Below are 19,053 nucleotides of genomic sequence, written 5' to 3'. Positions count from 1 at the left end.
CTCTGACTGTAAAAAAAAAAAAAAAAAAAAAGCTAGAGAATAACAATCAAAGGACAAAGGAATGATATATATCTTCATATTTAGTGCTACTGAAAGGACAATTCACAAGTAGTAGTTTACACAATAGTATGTACAAGACAAATTATTTTTTATAAAGAAACCTTGATGTTTACATACATATATTCCCGTGGAAAAAAAGTATAGAAAGCTATGCAGTAAAATGTTAATGGCAGTTAGTGTCAAGAAGGAAGTGTTCAGTTATTTATGTTTTTTTCTTTTTTTTACCTAGAGCTTCCAGTTTTAAAATAATGATGTATTATTCATGTAATACAAAGAAAAGCATACTATCGCACTCCATATTCTAAAACTAATGAGGACATTAAAATAAAAAATCTATACATTCAGATTTCATTGAAATAACTCCATTACAGATGTAACTGGTTAAATCAGATAAAGAGAAGCAGAAAAGTTGATTGTGGGCAATCCTGAATGACAGATCCAGGAATAACAACATGTCGCGTCAAGTCGCTTCCCCATGACTGTCACAGTTAACTCAAAATCTGCTCCCACTGCTCCCTTTCGTTAGATCTCTTGGCACCCTTTCTACCAGTAAGATCAAGATAGACACCACAGCAAAGGCTTTATTTCACATTGACATTGCTAGCCTCATCTTACGGTATTATTTCATATACCTTGTATTCCAGCCACAGTGAACTCTCATTACCAAATATTCCATGAATGCTTAATTCACCATTGTTTCCCTAGTATCCATCCAGAGGCGGATTAAGGTTTTTAAAGCCCCAATACAGGAGAAAATATTGGGTCCCTTACATAAGAAAAAAGTACCAAGTTGGGGTTTTGTGGGGCCCTTCAGTAGTCGGGGCCCAGGGCACATGTCCGGTGTGCCCGCCATTAAATCTGCCTCTGCATCCATCAGTGTCTGGCATAGGGTAAAAGATAAAAAACAGCCTGACCAGGCGGTGGCGCAGTGGATAGAGCATCGGACTGGGATGCCAAGGACTCAGGTTCGAGACCCGAGGTCGCCAGCTTGAGCGAGGGCTCATCTGGTTTGAGCGAAGCTCACCAGCGTGGACCCAGGATGCTGGCTTGAGCAAGGGGTTACTCGGTCTGCTGTAGCCCCACAGTCAAGGCACATATGAGAAAAGCAATCAATGAACAACTAAGGTGTCGCAATGAAAAACTGATGATTGATGCTTCTCATCTCTGTTCCTGTCTGTCTGTCTCTATCTATCCCTCTCTCTGTCTCTGAAAAAAAAAAAAAAAAAAAATTATGATAAAAACATCTCTTGAGATGTAAAAAAATATTTAATTCAGTGACTGGGCTTCTAACACTCAAGCTAAAACAAATAATCAAGAGCTAAAAAATGAAATTTACCCATGTGACCTTAAATCCTTCATGGAAAAAAATACAGTGTTAAGGAATAAATAAAATGCAAAACAATAAACCATACAGTAGTACAAGATTAAGTGTCTACAAAAAAGTAATGTGATTTTGATAACTGAAATACTTCAGATATCTCAGCCAGAAATTAGCAAGAGCACCAGACATAATTAAGGTTTTATTGATTCTACTTCTCTAGGAAAAACATGATTATTTAAAGAAAGTTAAATTACTCTATCCTTCTGAGATGGGTTATACTACATAAATATCTTATGAATATTTACAAGTGCTAATGAACATTGTCAAAATTACTTATTCCTGATAATATGAAAAAATAGCTCCTTGAAGGCTGAAATAAATAATAGAATTTGTCAGTGGTTTTCCTTTATTGAGTTTTCATATTCATTTGGAAAAGTCAGAAAGAAAACAAAATACTACTAAAAGACTGTTATTTTTCTAATTGTAATGCTAGACCCAAGACTCATGACTAACTTGCATATGCCCAAACAGCATTTCATGTTTTGCTAAAATCTTCCTGGTTTAAAAAAATAACACAAACAACTTAGAAACATACAACTTAGAAAGTCTTTCTAATTTCTTTCTTTAACACTGTTTATCAGTCTTACCAGAATAAGTAACTGCCGTGGTACTATAAGTAGCACTCTGGGTGTAGGATGGCACCACAGTCGCTGCAGCTGCTACTGGCTGTACTGTGGAAGATACAGGATAAATGGAGAAAGTAGTAGTAGCTGGACTTGGTGTCGCTGGTTTTATGGCTGTCACTTGTCGAGTTTGCTGGGCTTGTGTATACTGAGTTGCACCTTGGCTATAACCTGCTTTGGGGGCTAAATTGGAGAAGAGATATCAGAAAATTAGGAGGATGAACCAAACCCGTAGTATCTCCAAGGTATGCCTGTAATTACTGATGTTGATCTTAGAAAATGACGAAGTAGGTTAAATGTTAACTGTATATTAGATGTCAGCAATTTCTTCTTGGTTAAAAGGGATAAAATTCTTACTACACTGAACAAAATATAAATCTATATAAATACTATCCATCCCAGATGCTTTCCACATATTTCCAAAATGATTATTTTGTAAAAATTTACAACTGAAATACCAATATTACTTAAAACAGGTATTAATAAGTAAATATTTGAAAAAAGGGTATAATATGTATTTAGGTTCATCAGACTACTTGAGATTTAGGCTTAATATTGGGAATAGAAGAGAAAGAGTGCCTCAAAGTATGTATTTCAATTCATAGTAAAAATTTCAATGTTTAATTATATGGAACTTGATCATATGCCAGTCATCACATTAATGATTTATCCATAATTCCAACTCACAAAGTTCTGGCAATTATCCAAATGCAAGAGCTTGAATACAGCTGTTCTAAAATGGCTACCATTAATGTCTCTGCTAAACTTTCTGCTGCCTTTGACCATATTCAAAACAAATGTATACTTTAAGAACAGTATGAGCCTTATTATCAATCACTGAATTAATAATCACTAACTAATGATCACTGAAGAAAACAAATTTAATTTCTAAGAAAGGCCCAAATACCAGGGGCTCAAACTTACTTTATGTTCAATCCCATAAAGGTAGCTGAAATAAATAGCACTCAAGAGTTTATAAAACTGCCTGACCAGGTGGTGGCGCAGTGAATAGAGCGTCGGACTGGGATGTGGAAGGACCCAGGTTCGAGACCCCGAGGTTGCCAGCTTGAGCGCGGGCTCATCTGGCTTGAGCCAAAAAAAGCTCACCAGCTTGGACCCAAGGTCGCTGGCTCGAGCAAGGGGTTACTCGGTCTGCTGAAGGCCCACGGTCAAGGCACATATGAGAAAGCAATCGATGAACAACTAGGGAGTCCCAACGAAAAACTGATGATTGATGCTTCTCATCTCTCTGTTCCTGTCTGTCTAGTCCCTATCTATCCCTCTCTCTGACTCTCTCTCTGTCCCTGTAAAAAAATAATAAAAATTAAAAAAAAAAAAGTTTATAAAACTTTTTGAAAACATTTTAAAAGAGAATTTAGCCATAGTCAATGTCAAAAATTAAGATTAAATCAAGGTCTTCTGACTTTTAGGTAACACCAGTGCTTTTAAGCACAATCTAATCTTGATAATTAACTAGGAAGTTCACTACTGATTGCTATGACCACAAATCATTGGAGATGGAGCTGTAAGATAAGTCAGAGTCATTTTAATTTAGAATATTTTTAAACCACATTTACGAAATACATAAATCTTAGAAACAGAAGTATCCTAGAGAGATTTGGGTCAACAATCTCATATATAAATAAGAGAATCACTTCTCAGCCTTTTGGCTAAGATTAAGTATAAATAAGAGAATAGAGATGAAAAGAGGAAAAAATCATTTGCCTACATTAGTGGTAAAGTCAGCAACAGAATCCAATTCTACTCTTTCCTAAGCCACGGCTTCACCCATACTCTCATGCACCTTCAAAAATTATTAAAACAAAGGAGCTGCTTATTCCTCAAAACTCAGTGAGCTTTGTTTACATGATCAAATCTCTAAGAAAAAAAATCCACCTTTTGAGGCCCTGGCCGGTTGGCTCGGCGGTAGAGCGTCGGCCTGGCATGTGGGGGACCCGGGTTTGATTCCCGGCCAGGGCACATAGGAGAAGTGCCCATTTGCTTCTCCACCCCCCCACCCCTCCTTCCTCTCTGTCTCTCTCCTTCCCCTCCTGCAGCCAAGGCTCCATTGGAGCAAAGATGGCCCGGGCGCTGGGGATGGCTCCTTGGCCTCTGCCCCAGGCGCTAGAGTGGCTCTGGTCGAGGCAGAGCGTCGCCCCTGGTGGGCATGCCGGGTGGATCCTGGTCGGGCGCATGCGGGAGTCCGTCTGACTGTCTCTCCCTGTTTCCAGCTTAAAAAAAAAAAAAAAAAAATCCACCTTTTAAAACAAGTATGTTGGATCCTTTGCAAACAAAACATTCCTAAATCTGAGTCAATGGTAGTATCGGGTGGCTGGTTAAAGAACCAACTGTCATTACAGATCAGAGAAAGATGATTTAAAAATATGAACCCACAAAGGGTTTCTACTGGTTACAAAGGTAGTCAGCAGTATGTCCTAGGTGTTTCTGGCAAAGATAAGAAGGTGGCCAGAAGTTATTACCACAACTTCTTTTTCACAGCATTTCATCAAGAAGTGAGCTGTAAGCTGAAAATCAGAAATGAAATAAATACATTTCTCTGAGAGAAAGGCATGATTAGGAATTGCTTCCATGGCCTTCTTACTGGGACTCATGACATTCTAGAAGAGGAAAAGACACAGAACCTGCCTCTTGAGGTAATATAACACAATGAGTTTAGATGGACTCAAAAGCCTATCTTCATTAAAAAACACCCTGAATAATATATTTCAATAGTTTACAACAAAATTGCATATGCGAAAAAATGTACCTGTCTGATAGTAGGTTTCAGCAACAGAAGGCTGAGGCTGGGCAGCGGCAGCTACAGCAGCAGCAGTTGCTGTTGGTTGTTGGTAGTACTGCTTACTATCATAAGCTACAGCGGGAGCTGTCGATCTTACATATGAGTACGAGTCCTAAGGAAAGGAAATGAAAGAAAATCTTGCTATGAGTGAAGAGGTAGTAAATGCCTCTCATCTTTATAAAAGTATAATAAAGAAAATAAAAAACTAAATATATACATACACCTAGATGTAAGAGTCAAATTCAGTTACAAAGGGGATTCGTTCTGGACTTCTTTAAATAAGGTCAAAACCATTTCAAGTAGCATGTTTAACTTTTAAAATCAGAAATATTACCAAAACATTTAAAAATAATGCTTTTTTAAAAAATTCATTTTAAAAGAAAATTTTATTTATTGATTTTAGTGAAAGAGGAAAGGAGGAGGGGGTGAAAGGGAGGGAGAAAGAGAGAGACAGAGAGAGAGAGAGAGAGAGAGAGAGAGAGATAGGAAGATCTGTTCCTGTATGTGTCCTGACTGGAGATGAAACCAGTAACCTCCGAGCTTCGGGATGACGTTCTAACCAACCGAGCTGTCAGGTTAGGGCTAAAAATGAATTTTACTTAAAAAAAATTCACGGCAGTAGATGAATCCTATAATAAAAGAAGACCAGTAGTGATGAACAGAAGCTTCCAGATGGAGGAAAGGGGAACGGAGATGTCAAGGAGAGTTGCCTGACCTGTGGTGGTGCAGTGGATAAAGCGTCAGCCTGGAAACGCTGAGGTTGCCGGTTCAAAACCCTGGGCTTGCCTGGTCAAGGCACATATGGGAGTTGATGCTTCCTGCTCCTCCCCCCTTCTCTCTCTCTCTCCCCCCTCTATAATGATTTAAAAAAAAAAAAAAAAAAAAAGAGAGGCATGTTAAATATAAATCTCCAGGCCATGAAGATCAAGGTGAGCTGGGTGAATTCTAGTACTGCATAAAGGATGGGAAGGTATGCAGGTAGCAAGACTGAAGAAGGCAAAGCACAGAAAAAGATGGGCTTCATATACCGTTATAAAAACATTGGAACTTACTACATTCTGTCTTTGGACACAATGTAAACAATCACAAAAGTAAAAAAAAAAATTCTGTACTTAGTAACTTGCCAAATATTAACAGCAAATTTAATATTGTTGATTCATGTCAATATCCTTATTTTTTTTTAATTTTTTTATTTTTTTGTATTTTTCTGAAGCTGGAAACAGGGAGAGACAGTCAGACAGACTCCCGCATGCGCCCGACCGGGATCCACCCGGCACGCCCACCAGGGGGCGATGCTCTGCCCCTCTGGGGCGTCGCTTTGCCACGACCAGAGCCACTCTAGCGCCTGGGGCAGAGGCCAAGGAGCCATCCCCAGCGCCCGGGCCATCTTTGCTCCAATGGAGCCTTGGCTGCGGGAGGGGAAGAGAGAGACAGAGAGGAAGGAGGGGGGTGGAGAAGCAAATGGGCGCTTCTCCTTATGTGCCCTGGCCGGGAATAGAACCCGGTTCCCCCGCACGCTAGGCCGACGCTCTACCGCTGAGCCAACCGGCCAGGGCCTTATTTTTTTATTTTTAAAAATTAATTTATTTTTAGAGAGAGGAAAGAGAGAAAGGGGAGAAGGAGCAGGAAGCATCAACTCATAGCTGCTTCTCTATGTGCCTTGACTGGGCAAGCCCAGAGTTTCAAACCAGTGACCTCAGCGATCCAGGTCAATGCTTTATCCACTGCACCACCACAGGTCAGGCTGTATCTTTAAAAAAAAAATTATTTTTAAGTGAGTGAGACAGACAGGAAAGGAGAAAGATAAGAAGCATCAACTCGTAGTTGTGTCATTTTTGTTCTTCATTGATTGCTTCCCATAAATGCCTTGAATTGGGGGCTCCAGCTGAGCCAGTGACCCCTTGCGCAAGCCAGAGACCTTTGGGCTCAAGCCAGCGACCCCGTGGTCAAGCTGGCAACCTCGGGGTTTCAAAACTGGGTTCTCAGACTCCTGGGCTGATACACTCTATCCACTACAGGCATCATATACCAATTTCTTAAAAAAAAATTAATCCCTAAAAAATTAGAATACAGGAAAACTATGCAAAGTCCACAAGGCACTAAGTTTAAAAAACATCCTAAAAAAACAGAAAACAAGTTAATTTGCATAGCAAAGGAAACCATCAACAAAATGAAAAGACAACCCACTGGATGGTAGAACATATTTGGTAACAAAACATCTGATAAGCAATCAATATACTCACAATAAAGAACTTTAAAAAATTCAACAACAAAAACCCAAACAATCCAATAGCTTGTTGGTTAGAGCATCGTTCCAATATGCAAAGGTTGGCGGTTCGATCCCCAGTCGGGGCACATAAAGAAATAGATCGATGTTTCTATTTCTTTCCCCCCCTCTCTCTTCCACTCTCAAATCAATGAATAATTTTTCTTTTAATGGGCAAAGGACCTAAATAGACATTTCTCCAAAGAGGACATACAGATGGCCAATGGTCACTAATCATCACAGAAATGCAAATTAAAATCACAATGAAAGCCCGGGCCAGTTGGCTCAGCAGTAGAGCATTGGCCCAGCGTGTGGGAAGTCCCGGGTTCGATTTCCAGTCAGGGCACACAGGAGAAGCACCCACCTGCTTCTCTACCCTTCCTCCTCTCCTTTCTATCTCTCTCTTCCCCTCCCGCAGCCAAGGCTCCACTGGAGCAAAGTTGGCCCGGGCACTGAGGATGGCTCCATGGCCTCTGCCTCAGGTTCTAGAATGGCTCCTGCTGCAACCGAGCAAAGCCCCAGATGGGCAGAGCATCGCCCCCTGGTGGGCATGCCGGGTGGATCCTGGTGGGATGCATGCAGGAGTCTGTCTGACTGCCTCCCTGCTTCTAACTTCGAAAAAAATACAAAACAAAACAAATCCCACAATGAGATATCATCTTACACCCATCAGAATGGCTATCATCAACAAATCAATAAATAAGAGTTGGCAAGAATGTAGAGAAAAGGGAACCCTTGTGCACTGTTGGTGGGAATGCAGATTGGTGAAGCCGTTGTGAAAGGCAGTATGGAATTACCTCTAAATAAAAGAATAAATTAATTTTTTTAAAAAGGAATTGCCTTATGACTCAGTGAGTCACTTCTGGGAATATATCCAAAGAAACCCCAAACACTAACTCAAAATAATATATGCAGGCCCTGGCCAGTTGGCTCGGCGGTAGAGCGTTGGCCTGGCGTGCAGGAGCCCCGGGTTCAATTCCTGGCCAGGGCACACAGGAGAAGCGCCCATCTGCTTCTCCACCCCTCCCCCTCTCCTTCCTCTCTGTTTCTCTCTTCCCCTCCCGCAGCCGAGGCTCCATTGGAGCAAAAGATAGCCCGGGCGCTGAGGATAGCTCTGTGGCCTCTGCCTCAGGCGCTAGAATGGCTCTGGATGCAACAGAGCGATGCCCCAGAGGGGCAGAGCATCGCCCCCTGGTGGCCATACTGGGTGGATCCTGGTCGGGCGCATGCGGGAGTCTGTCTGACTGCCTCCCCGTTTCCAGCTTCGGAAAAATGAAAAAAATAAAATAAAATAAAAATAATATATGCATCCCTATGTTCACTGCAGCATTATTTAACAATAGCCAAGATCTGGACGCAGCCCAAGTGTCCACCAGTAAATAAATGAATGGGTAAAAAAGTGTGGTACATTTACACAAAGGAATAGTATTAGGTCATAAAAAAGGAAGGAAATCTTACCTTCTGTGACAAAAGAGATGGACCTAGAGAGTATTATGCTAAGTGAAATAAGCCAGTCAGAAAAACATAAGTACTGGCCCTGGCCAGTGGCTCAGTGGATAGAGTGTCAGCTTGGCATATGGATGTCCCAGGTTTGACCCCTGGTCAGGGCACACAAGAGGAGGGACCATCTACTTCTCTCTCTCTTCCTCTCCCCTTACCACAGCCAGTAGCTTGATTGGTTCCAGTGTCAGCCCTGGGCACTGAGGATAGCTCAGTTGGTCCAAGCATGTCAGCCTCAGGCACTAAAAATAGCTCGAATGATTCAAGCATTGGCTCCAGACAGGGGTTGCTAGGTGGATCACAGTCAGGGTGCATGTGGGAATTTGTCTCACTACCTCCCCTCCACTCACTTCAAAAAAAAAAAAAAAAAAAGACAAGTACAATATGGTTTCATTTATATGTGGAATCTAATGAACAAAATAAACTAACAAAATAGAGACAGACTAGTAGCTAGAACAGACTGACAATAATCAGGAGGAAGGCGGTTGGGGAGTTGGGTGAAAAAGGTAAAGAAATTAAGCAAACAACAACAAAACTCTCATGGACACAGACAACAGTATGGTGATTACCACAAGAAAAGGGGGGTGACAGGAGGTAGAAGAAGATGAAGGGGAAGATAAATGGTGATGGATGGAGACTTGACTTGGGGTGATAAACACACAAGACAATATACAGATGATGTATTACAGAATTGTACACCTGAAACCTATATAATTTTATTAATCAATGTCACCCCAATAAATTCAATAAAATAAAAATGAGTTTAAAGGAAATTAGCAATTTAGTACCATACTAAACATAATATTGTAAAGATAATTAGACTTTTATGTTCCCATAAGACTGAACAAAAAGCAACTAGATGAGTAAGAGCAGGATCATTTTCTATTACATACTAAGATAGAACACCTTGAGGGAAGAATGTACGGGCACCAGAAATTCCACCCTGGGTAAGTCTTAAGACGCTATCATTTGTTTGTCCTGTACAGCTTAGTAGATACAGCTTTGTTACCAGTGTAAGATAATGCCACAGTACAAATAATGGGCATTTTCACTACATCTTAATTTTTCTCAAAAACGGTAAATTTAAAATACTTAATGTAAAATCTTCAGAATTAAAGCACATAGACAAAATGGAATGGACTGGGAGAGATTATTAATTTAAAACAGCAAGGAAACTTAATACTTGGACTATGCCCTAAATTACCTAGTAATAAAATACACATTTACTTTTCTCTATCACTACAGGTGCATTTTGAAAGACCCAAGTTTGAGAAACACTGGCTTGGACATCATATCATACACTGAAGGCACTGAGGTCTGAACGGTAAGGCTATTGAAACTAACAGTTTTCTCACCTGGTAGTTTTGTGTAGTAGCTGGGGGTGGTGGTGGTGGTGCTTCTTGTTGTCTCTGGGTATAACCATAATCTGTTGCTGTGTGTGCAGTAGGGTAGCCTCCATAAGCAGCAGCTGTTGCAGCAGCTGCAACAGCTACTGGAGCAGGCCTGGCAACTGCAACTGTGGCAGCTGCTGGTGCATAGGCAGCAGTCACTGTGTGAGCAGCCACTGGAGCCTGATGGACGGTGTAGCTAGCCACTGTAGTTGGATGAGAATAGGCTACACCCGAAGCTGGCTGCTGGCTATATTGTGGAGTAGAAAAATAAACAGAACACAATTTAGTTTTAAAATCTAGCAGTTTAATTAACTTAAATAAAAGTACATTTTCAAGAAATTTAATCATGTACTACAAAAAATCAAGTATTTTATTTGAACTTAATAAACCTCCCAATTAATATTGTATTTGTTATTAGGTAATTTTCATTTCTTAATCTTAATACATTAGATAGTAACACATTACACATTTCAGATCATAGATCATATCACAAAGCAGAAATGACAAACTGGGATAAATAGCAATATTAGAAAGGAAAAAAACTGATCTAACTTGGAATTAAAAAAAGTATTTTTTGTACAGTTTTAAGAAAATCTACATCTAGAGATGTTAAGAAAAATATTGTATTCTAACTCCAATTATGAAAAAAAACTACTGTGGAAACTATTACCCAGTTGACTTAAGCCTGCAGGGGTCCCCAAACTTTTTACACAGGGGGCCAGTTCACTGTCCCACAGACAGTTGGAGGGCCACCACATACAGTGCTCCTCTCACTGACCACCAATGAAAGAGGTGCCCCTTCCAGAAGTGCAGCAGGGGGCCGGATAAATGGCCTCAGGGGGCCGTAGTTTGGGGACGCCTGATTTAAGTAATACTTCTGAGGGTGCTCTATCTAAGTGGTTCTCAACAGGGAGATTTTGCCACCACCCACCTACCGCCAACCCCCAACCAACTTCCTGGACCCCGGAGACATGTGGCCATGTCTAGAGATATTTTTAATGGTCAAACCTCAGAGAAGGTGGTAGTGATGTGTGCTACTGACATCTAGTGGGCTGAGGCCAGTGATGCTGTTACCTTTCCTACAGTGAACAGGACAGCTACTCACAACAAAGAATTATGCAAACAATGTCAATAGTGCTGAGGCTGAGAAATCTTGCTCTAGGGCAGTGGTCCCCAAACCCCGGGCTGCGGACCGGTACCAGTCCGTGGGCCATTTGGTAACAGTTCGCAGAGAAAGAATAAATAACTTCCATTATTTCTGTTTTATTTATATTTAAGTCTGAACGATGTTTTATTTTTAAAAAATGACAAATTCCCTCTGTTACATCTGTCTAAGACTCACTCTTGACGCTTGTCTCAGTCACGTGATACATTTATCCATCCCACCCTAAAGGCCGGTCCGTGAAAATAAAATATTTTCTGACATTAGACCGGTCCATGGCCCAAGAAAGGTTGGGGACCACTGCTCTAGGGTTTAAAACCTACAGTGCAATATCTATTATTTTAGATAAATTTTCCAGATTATAGGCAGAATTTCATTATACACATTTTTCTTTTTAAAATGCAGCAGGATATTGTAAAAGGAGGCCTAAGTCAGATTTTTGTAACCATAACCATTTAAAACTCGAAGCAAATACATTTTCTAAAACTGTAAATAAAAGAATTTGCAGCCCAAGTTCTCATAATAATTTTTACTTTAACTTTTAAATTGGGAGCCTATCGCAGAAAATCAAGGCCTAAAGTTGTTGGCATATGAATATGTTTATTTGTTCTACGTTCTCTGAGTAATACACTCACAATTACATGCTAAAGCTATGTTATCAAGACAGGTACATCCTCTGAAAAAAGGAGAGCTCCAACAGTTATTTAGCTGACTGTAAGTTTTAATGTGAGTTAACAGTAAAGAATAATAGCTAAGAAAAAATACCTGACATAAACTAAAGTGGAACTAACTAACAGTGTGTCTGATTCATGGGTTACATAGTAAGGGGTATTCTTCACTGATGTGCACAAAGAAATACAGCATAAAATTAAATTTTGGGGCTATTATATTTTGATTAAAATCTGTATTATGGCAATCACTGATAATTAGGAATTATTGAAAGGGAATCAATATGAAGCTTCCAAGTATGGGTATTACTTCAAACAAAAAGTGGAAGACCTGGGGACAGTCAGTCTACAAAAGGTGACTGAGGAAGATATGATAGCTGCCTTCTAATAGAAGAGACTTACTCCATGCTGCTCCAGAGAACAGAACTAGAATCAATGGATGGAAGGGTGGCAGAATTCAGCCCAATATGAAAAAGAGAAAAACAAACAAACAAAAAAAACAAAAGCTTAGAACAGAGTCCAAATAAACTCATATTAATTCCTATTTGGATGAAGTTTTCCGTATTTTGACATTAAAAATAGCTAACATTTTCTATATATATGCCAATTATAAGACAGGAAAAGGAAAGTTTACTTGTAGTAATGGGAAACTGGGTTGGGATTGACATTTTCTATGGATAATTTCACATCCTTAAGAAAAAATGCCAGTAACATATTTCTCCAAAATTCTTAAAACTAAGAAAAAATAATCATATTTAAAATATAAATACAGTAGTTCTACAAAATCTGTATTTAACATTTATTGATAAGATTTCACACATCCAGACTACATTGCATACATAGAAGGGGTTTTGGTAATGTAAAAATTCAGATAGTCTTGAATTCCTAAAATATTTCCATCCACCTACTGCTCTTTATCAGATATTTGTTGCCATTTTTTTATCCCCAAAATTTGTCCTACTGGATAAAAGTCAGGGTGGGAACAGAATAGGAATGTCAAATCAACTAACTAGGCAGGCAATCTGACTTAAACTCTTTAATATCCTTAAAAGTCCATGCGACTCAGGATGGGATGACCATATTCTCTGGTTTATGCCCACTGTCCCAGCACAATTATTAACAGTACTCACTCTCACTCTCCTACGCGTCTCAGTATGAACAATAAATTTTATAGTCACCCTTCCAAGAAACAAACAAACAAAAAAGATGCCAGTGCATTTAGCAATTACATCCTTAGAACTGCTTAACCTCCCTCTGCTCTGTATAGCCAGGTCCCTACCCATCATCTGGGCCGATCATATCCTCCACCAGAAGCATCATGAATAAGGATGATCCAGTCCTAATTCCCAGGGGGAATTCCCAGGGCTAACTGCTTGCTGTTCAGAATAAAGATTCTCTGGGTTGTTAGACTCATCTGTGAGTTTCTCATTCAGTTTCAAATATCCTCAGAAAAACTGTTCTTTATGTGACGTAGATGACCAGACTGGGCTATACCAATTAAATTAAACATCCAGTGGTTAAGTTTATATAAATTTTATATGTAATTTTAAAGCATCTTATATATAATTTTTAAAAATTCAGGTCAAATTAAATTCAAATTCATTTAAGTAAAATTTGTCTTAGTAAAAATAGTTCAAATCAAGGTTGCTGCCTAGTTTCGGGTGTTAGAATAAAAGGTGTTAAATTATATCCCTATGTAAGACTACTGTCTTTAAATTATTTCTTAAATAAAGCAGGTTATAAAATAAATAACCCAAATCTTTTTCTTATTTTATTTAATTGTGTTTACACAGATTCTAGGGTCACCCCGAATGTATCCCCCCTCCCCCATATTCCCCTCAACATCTATCTCCCTTGCCCCCTTCCTACAGCACCCTCCCCAATTCCCTTCAGGTTTATCCCATCTAACCCAAATCTTATACCACAAAAATATATTTGTGAAATATGAGATGACTTTCATTTACTAAACATCCAGTAGAGTGTAAACTTCTATTTAGATAATAATGTCCTTTGTGAATAAATTAAATCTAATCAGCCTCAGTCCACGGTTTTTAAAAAAATTGATTAAGATAGAAAGGCGGAAAGAGAGAAAGAGGGAGAGGGGGCAAGAGAGAGAGAGAGAGAGAGAGAGAGAGAGAGAGAGAGAGAGGAGAGAAGCATTCATTTGTTGTTCTACTCAGTTGTGCATTCATTGGTTGCTTCCTGTATGTGCCCTAACTAGGGATTGAACTTGCAACCTTGGTGTTTCACAATGATGCTCTAAACACCTGAGCTAACTGGCTAGGGCCCTCAGGCCATTTCTAACCAGGACTAACTAAATAATAAACGATGAAACAAACATATGTAGAATGACTATAAACAGCTCCCAAATTTAAATATTGCAGTTATTCCAACTCTAATTTCTACATTTCTGACTTCAACCCTAACCTATAACCAATTCTAGACCCATTTTTAGTGCTTCCAAATTCCATTATCATGATCTGGCTTTATAGTATACTAAATTTATTGTCATTACTGAAATTAAAATAACTATATGTACAAATAGCTTGTCCAGCTGAGTGGCATCTCATAAAAGGGAAAACCTCTTTTAATTTCTATACTACAGTGGTTCTCAAAATGTGAACCAAAGACTGCTAAGGCTCTCCCTCCCCAAAGACCCTTTTCAGAGAGCCCAGGAGGTTCTCCCCTTTTAAATCACAGATTTCTTTCATGTAATTTAATCCAAATAATTTATTGCAACAGACTGAATGCAGAAATTTGAGAATCAGATCATCATAACTGAGATAGTCAAAGGATTTATAAAAATGTAAAATAATGTTTCTCCTCTCACTACATTTGGGTTTTTTAGGGAGTGAGACAGACAGACAGGAAATGAGAGAGATGAGAACCATTGACTTGTAGTTGTGGCACATGAGTTATTCATTGATTGCTTTTTTTTTTTTAACACAGAGAGAGTCAGAGAGAGAGATAGACAGGGACAGACAGGAACGGAGAGATGAGAAGCATCAATCATTAGTTTTTCGTTGCGCATTGCAACACCTTAATTGTTCACTGACTGCCTTCTCATACGTGCCTTGACCACGAGCCTTCAGCCAGCGACCTTGGGCTCAAGCTGGTGAGCTCGGGGTCTCAAACCTGGGTCTTCCGCATCCCAGTCTGATGCTCTATCCACTGCGCCACCACCCGGTCAGACCATTGATTGCTTTTCATACGTGCTTTGAGGGCTTAAGCCAGCCAGTGACCCCTTGCTCAAGCCAGCAACCACTGGCTCTGGATTGGGATTGTGTCAATGATCCTGAGAACTCAAGCCACCTGCATTCAAGCTGGCTGAGCCCATGCTCAAGCTGGTGACCTAAGGGTTTTGAGCCTGGAACCTCAGCATCCCAGGTTCCACATAGTGGAACACTGTATCCACTATGCCACAACCAGTCAGGCACTGCTGTTATTTTTTAAATGATTTGATAAGTATATTTAAAATTTTTTATAATAAGTATTATATAACCCACATAGATAAAGGTTCTTTGGGGTCTCCAATAATTAGAAGTGTTAGGTCGCAAAACCAAAAATCCTGAGAACTGCCATTTCATAATACAAGACATTCACAGAGTACTGTAGTCACCTTTACTTTTCCTGCTTTTTAATTACCTTTAGGCACAATGTTTCCTTCCATTCAACAGGGAAACAGTGTTACAAAGGAGCAGTGCATGAGTGACCACAGCCCCAAGCCTGTCATTTACAGCTGCAACATTCTTGTCTAGGGCTTCCACTCTACAGAGTGTGCTGCTGTACAAATATCATTTTACATGTTAGCAGACACATGAAAGGCATTGGGTAGCAGGCTCAGTTAGAACAAGTTGGCCCCAGGTGCTGAGGATCGGTCCATGGCCTTGCCTCAGGTGCTAAAACAGCTTGGTTGCCAAGCAACAGAGCGATGGCCCCAGATGGGCAGGCACTGCCTCATAGGGGCCTTGCTGGATGGATCCTGGTTGGGGCACATGTGGGGAGTCTTCTCTGTCTCCCCACTTCTCACTTAATAAAAATAAAAAAATAAATAAAAGAATTACTGGATACAAAATACAAAATAAGTACACTTAAAGTAAAAGAGCCTAACCTGTGGTGGCACAGTGGATCAAGTGTCGACCTGAAATGCTGAGGTTGCTTGTTCAAAACCGTGGGCTTGCCTGGTTAAGGCACATAACAGAAGCAACTACAAGTTGATGCTTCCCACTCCTTGTACCTCACCACTACCCTGCCTTTCTCTCTTTCTCTCTCCCCTGTAAAATCAATAAAAATGTTTAAAAAAATATAAAAGAGGCTATCAAAACTAAGACCAAGGACCAAAGATTGATCAGAAACAACCAAATTTTTAAAAGAACCAAACAGAATGAATTTTAGTATATAAAAATTATAATTAAAAACTCAGAAAGGTATGGCATAACTAAATAGACATGGCTGACAAAATAATAGTGAACTACAAAGTGTTTATAAAAATTACTTAGAATGTGCCTGACCAGGCGGTTAGACTGGGACATGAAGGACACAGGTTCAAAACCCCGAAGTCACTGGCTTGATCAAGGGGTCACTCACTCTGCTGTAGCCCCCAACCCCTGTCAAGACACACATGAGAAAGCAATCAAAGAACAAAGGTACCTCAGTGAAGAACTGATGCTTTTCGTCTCTCTCCTTTCCTGTCTGTCCCTAACTGTCCCTCTCTCTATCTCTCGGTCACAAAAAAAGAAAAAAATTACCTAGAATGTAAACAGAGAGACAAAGAGATGAAAGATATCAAAGGTTAAAAGACCTGGAGAATAACAAGTGGTAATATATTTAATTAAGAGTAGCAAATGAAGAAAAAGAATGGGAGAAGAAACTAAAAGAATGTCTAAAATTTCCCAGAATTAACAAAAGATAAAAATCTTTTTTTTTTTTTTTTTTTTTTTTTTAATTTTTCTGAAGCTGGAAACAGGGAGACACAGTCAGACAGACTCCTGCATGCGCCCGACCGGGATCCACCTGGCACGCCCACCAGGGGGCGCCGCTCTGCCCATCCTGGGCGTCGCCATGTTGCGACCAGAGCCACTCTAACGCCTGAGGCAGAGGCCACAGAGCCATCCCCAGCGCCTGGGCCATCTCTGCTCCATTGGAGCCTTGGCTGCGGGAGGGGAAGAGAGAGACAGAGAGGAAAGCGCGGCGGAGGGGTGGAGAAGCAAATGGGCGCTTCTCCTGTGTGCCCTGGTCGGAAATCGAACCCGGGTCCTCCACACGCTAGGCCGACGCTCTACCGCTAAGCCAACCGGCCAGGGCAGATAAAAATCTTTAAACAGCCTGACCAGGAGGTGGCGCAGTTGATAGAGCGTCGGACTGGGATGCAGAGGATCCAGGTTCGAGACCACGAGGTCGCCAGCTTGGGTGCGGGCTCATCTGGTTTGAGCAAAATCCCACCAGCTTGAACCCAAAGTCGCTGGCTCCAGCAAGGGGTTACTTGGTCTGCTGAAGGCCCATGGTCAAGGCACATATGAGAAAGCAATCAATGAACAACTAAGGTGTTGCAACGCGCAATGAAAAACTAATGATTGATGCTTCTCATCTCTCTCCGTTCCTGTCTGTCCCTGTCTATCCCTCTCTCTGACTCACTCTCTTGTCTCTGTAAAAAAAAAATAAAAAAAAATCCTTAAACAGTAATAAATTAAAGCACCCACAAACAGCAGGAGAGGTGGAGGAGAACTTCCTACAGAGACTTAAGTGATGATTTCTCAAGAATGAGGAGGGTGAGTTAAAGACATTTTAATATTTTTAAAAAGGTGTTACTAATATAAACCCACATTAAAGGACCGTCTCAAAGATTTACTCTGAGAAGAATGAAAAGGATCTCAGAATGAATGCATGTTAAGTAAAAGAAAAGTGGTAAATGTGAAGGTAAATTTAAATAATCACTATATAAAACAATAATAATTGTGCTCAATGATAACTGGTTGTGGGGTTAAAAAATCTAAAATATTGTACAATAGTGCAAAAATCAGGAGGGGACTGATCAAAGTTAAAGCATTTGTAAGTCTTTGTGCTGTTTAAGAGAATAACAATATGTAATTAACCTCAGACTAAATGAAAAAACATTCATGCTAAAGGACAAAAGCAGAATATTTATTTTCTGATCTTGTAAAAGGAATGAGGGGGAATTTTTTTTAGTGAGAGACAGACAGACAGACAGGAAGGGAGAGAAATGAGAAGTATCAACTCATAAGTGCAGTATTTTAGTTGTTCATTGATTGCTTTCTCAAATGTGCCTTGACTGGGGAGCTCCAGCTGAGCCAGTGACCCCTGTTCAAGCCAGTGACCTTGGACTCAAGCTAGTGACCATGAGGTCATTTCTATGACTCCACACACAGGTCGGCAACTCTGCTCTCAAGTCAGAGGAGCTCAAGCCAGCAACCTTGAGATTTGGAACCTGGGTCCTCCAAGTCCCAGTCTGACACTCTATCCACTGCGCCACCGCTTGGTCATGCTGGATGGGAATTTTAACAGTGATGAGTTGTATGAATTTTATGATGAATAAAAGTTGAGTTCAATAACTTTATGTATTTTTTTTCATATTTCAGGCCCCAAAATTAAGGTGTGTCTTATACATGGCAGTGTCTTATACATGGGGAAATGTACTTTTTCTCCTGTGGAAACACACTGTGTGTGCATTTGTTACAAAATTGAATAATATCAAAAGGTGATTGATAACCTAACCTGTGGTGGTGCAGCGGATAGAGAGTCAACCTGGAATGCTGAGGTCACGGGATCAAAACTGTGGGCTTGCATGGTCAAGGCACAAACAATAAGTAACAAGCAATGAACAATTAAAGTAAAACAACTATACTTCTGCTCTACCCCCCTCCTGTCTCTGTAAAATCAATAAATAAAATATTAAGGTTGACCAGTGGTGGCACAGTAGATAGAGCGTTGACGGGACACTAAGGACCGAGGTTTGAAATCCCGAGGTCGTTGGCTTGAAGCCTAAAGTCTCTGGCTTGAGCAAGGGGTCACTGGCTTGCCTGGAACCCCTTGGTTAAGGCACATATGAAAAAGCAATCAATGAATAACTAAAGTGACACAATCACGAATTGACGCTTCTCATCTGTCTCCCTGCCTGCCTGTTTCTCTTTCTCACGTATGCACAATAAAATAAATCTCAATCCCATGAGGTAAGTAAGAATTAA

The 19,053-nt window shown here is 40.2% G+C and overlaps 1 protein-coding gene across 3 annotated transcripts in view; it reads right to left on the bottom strand.

The window, feature by feature from the left end:
• The window catches only part of ZFR (zinc finger RNA binding protein), an 87,074-nt gene that overhangs the window by 59,951 nt on the left and 8,070 nt on the right, over positions 1-19,053 (bottom strand). For 2 of the 3 annotated variants that reach the window (XM_066373778.1, XM_066373796.1), the window contains exons 3-5: positions 9,986-10,268; positions 4,832-4,976; positions 2,029-2,247 (exon numbers count right to left, since the gene is read on the bottom strand). In XM_066373778.1, the coding sequence (XP_066229875.1) occupies positions 2,029-2,247; positions 4,832-4,976; positions 9,986-10,268 (647 nt within the window). Of the gene's footprint in view, positions 1-2,028; positions 2,248-4,831; positions 4,977-9,985; positions 10,269-12,253; positions 12,277-19,053 lie in introns of those variants that run through there. The other variant, XM_066373787.1, reaches the window with a different exon arrangement.

The sequence above is a fragment of the Saccopteryx leptura genome, chromosome 1 (genome assembly GCF_036850995.1).
Source record: "Saccopteryx leptura isolate mSacLep1 chromosome 1, mSacLep1_pri_phased_curated, whole genome shotgun sequence".
NCBI lineage: Eukaryota > Metazoa > Chordata > Mammalia > Chiroptera > Emballonuridae > Saccopteryx > Saccopteryx leptura.
The sequence above is the reverse complement of the archived record's forward strand: the minus strand, read 5'-3'. Positions and strand labels throughout refer to the sequence as shown.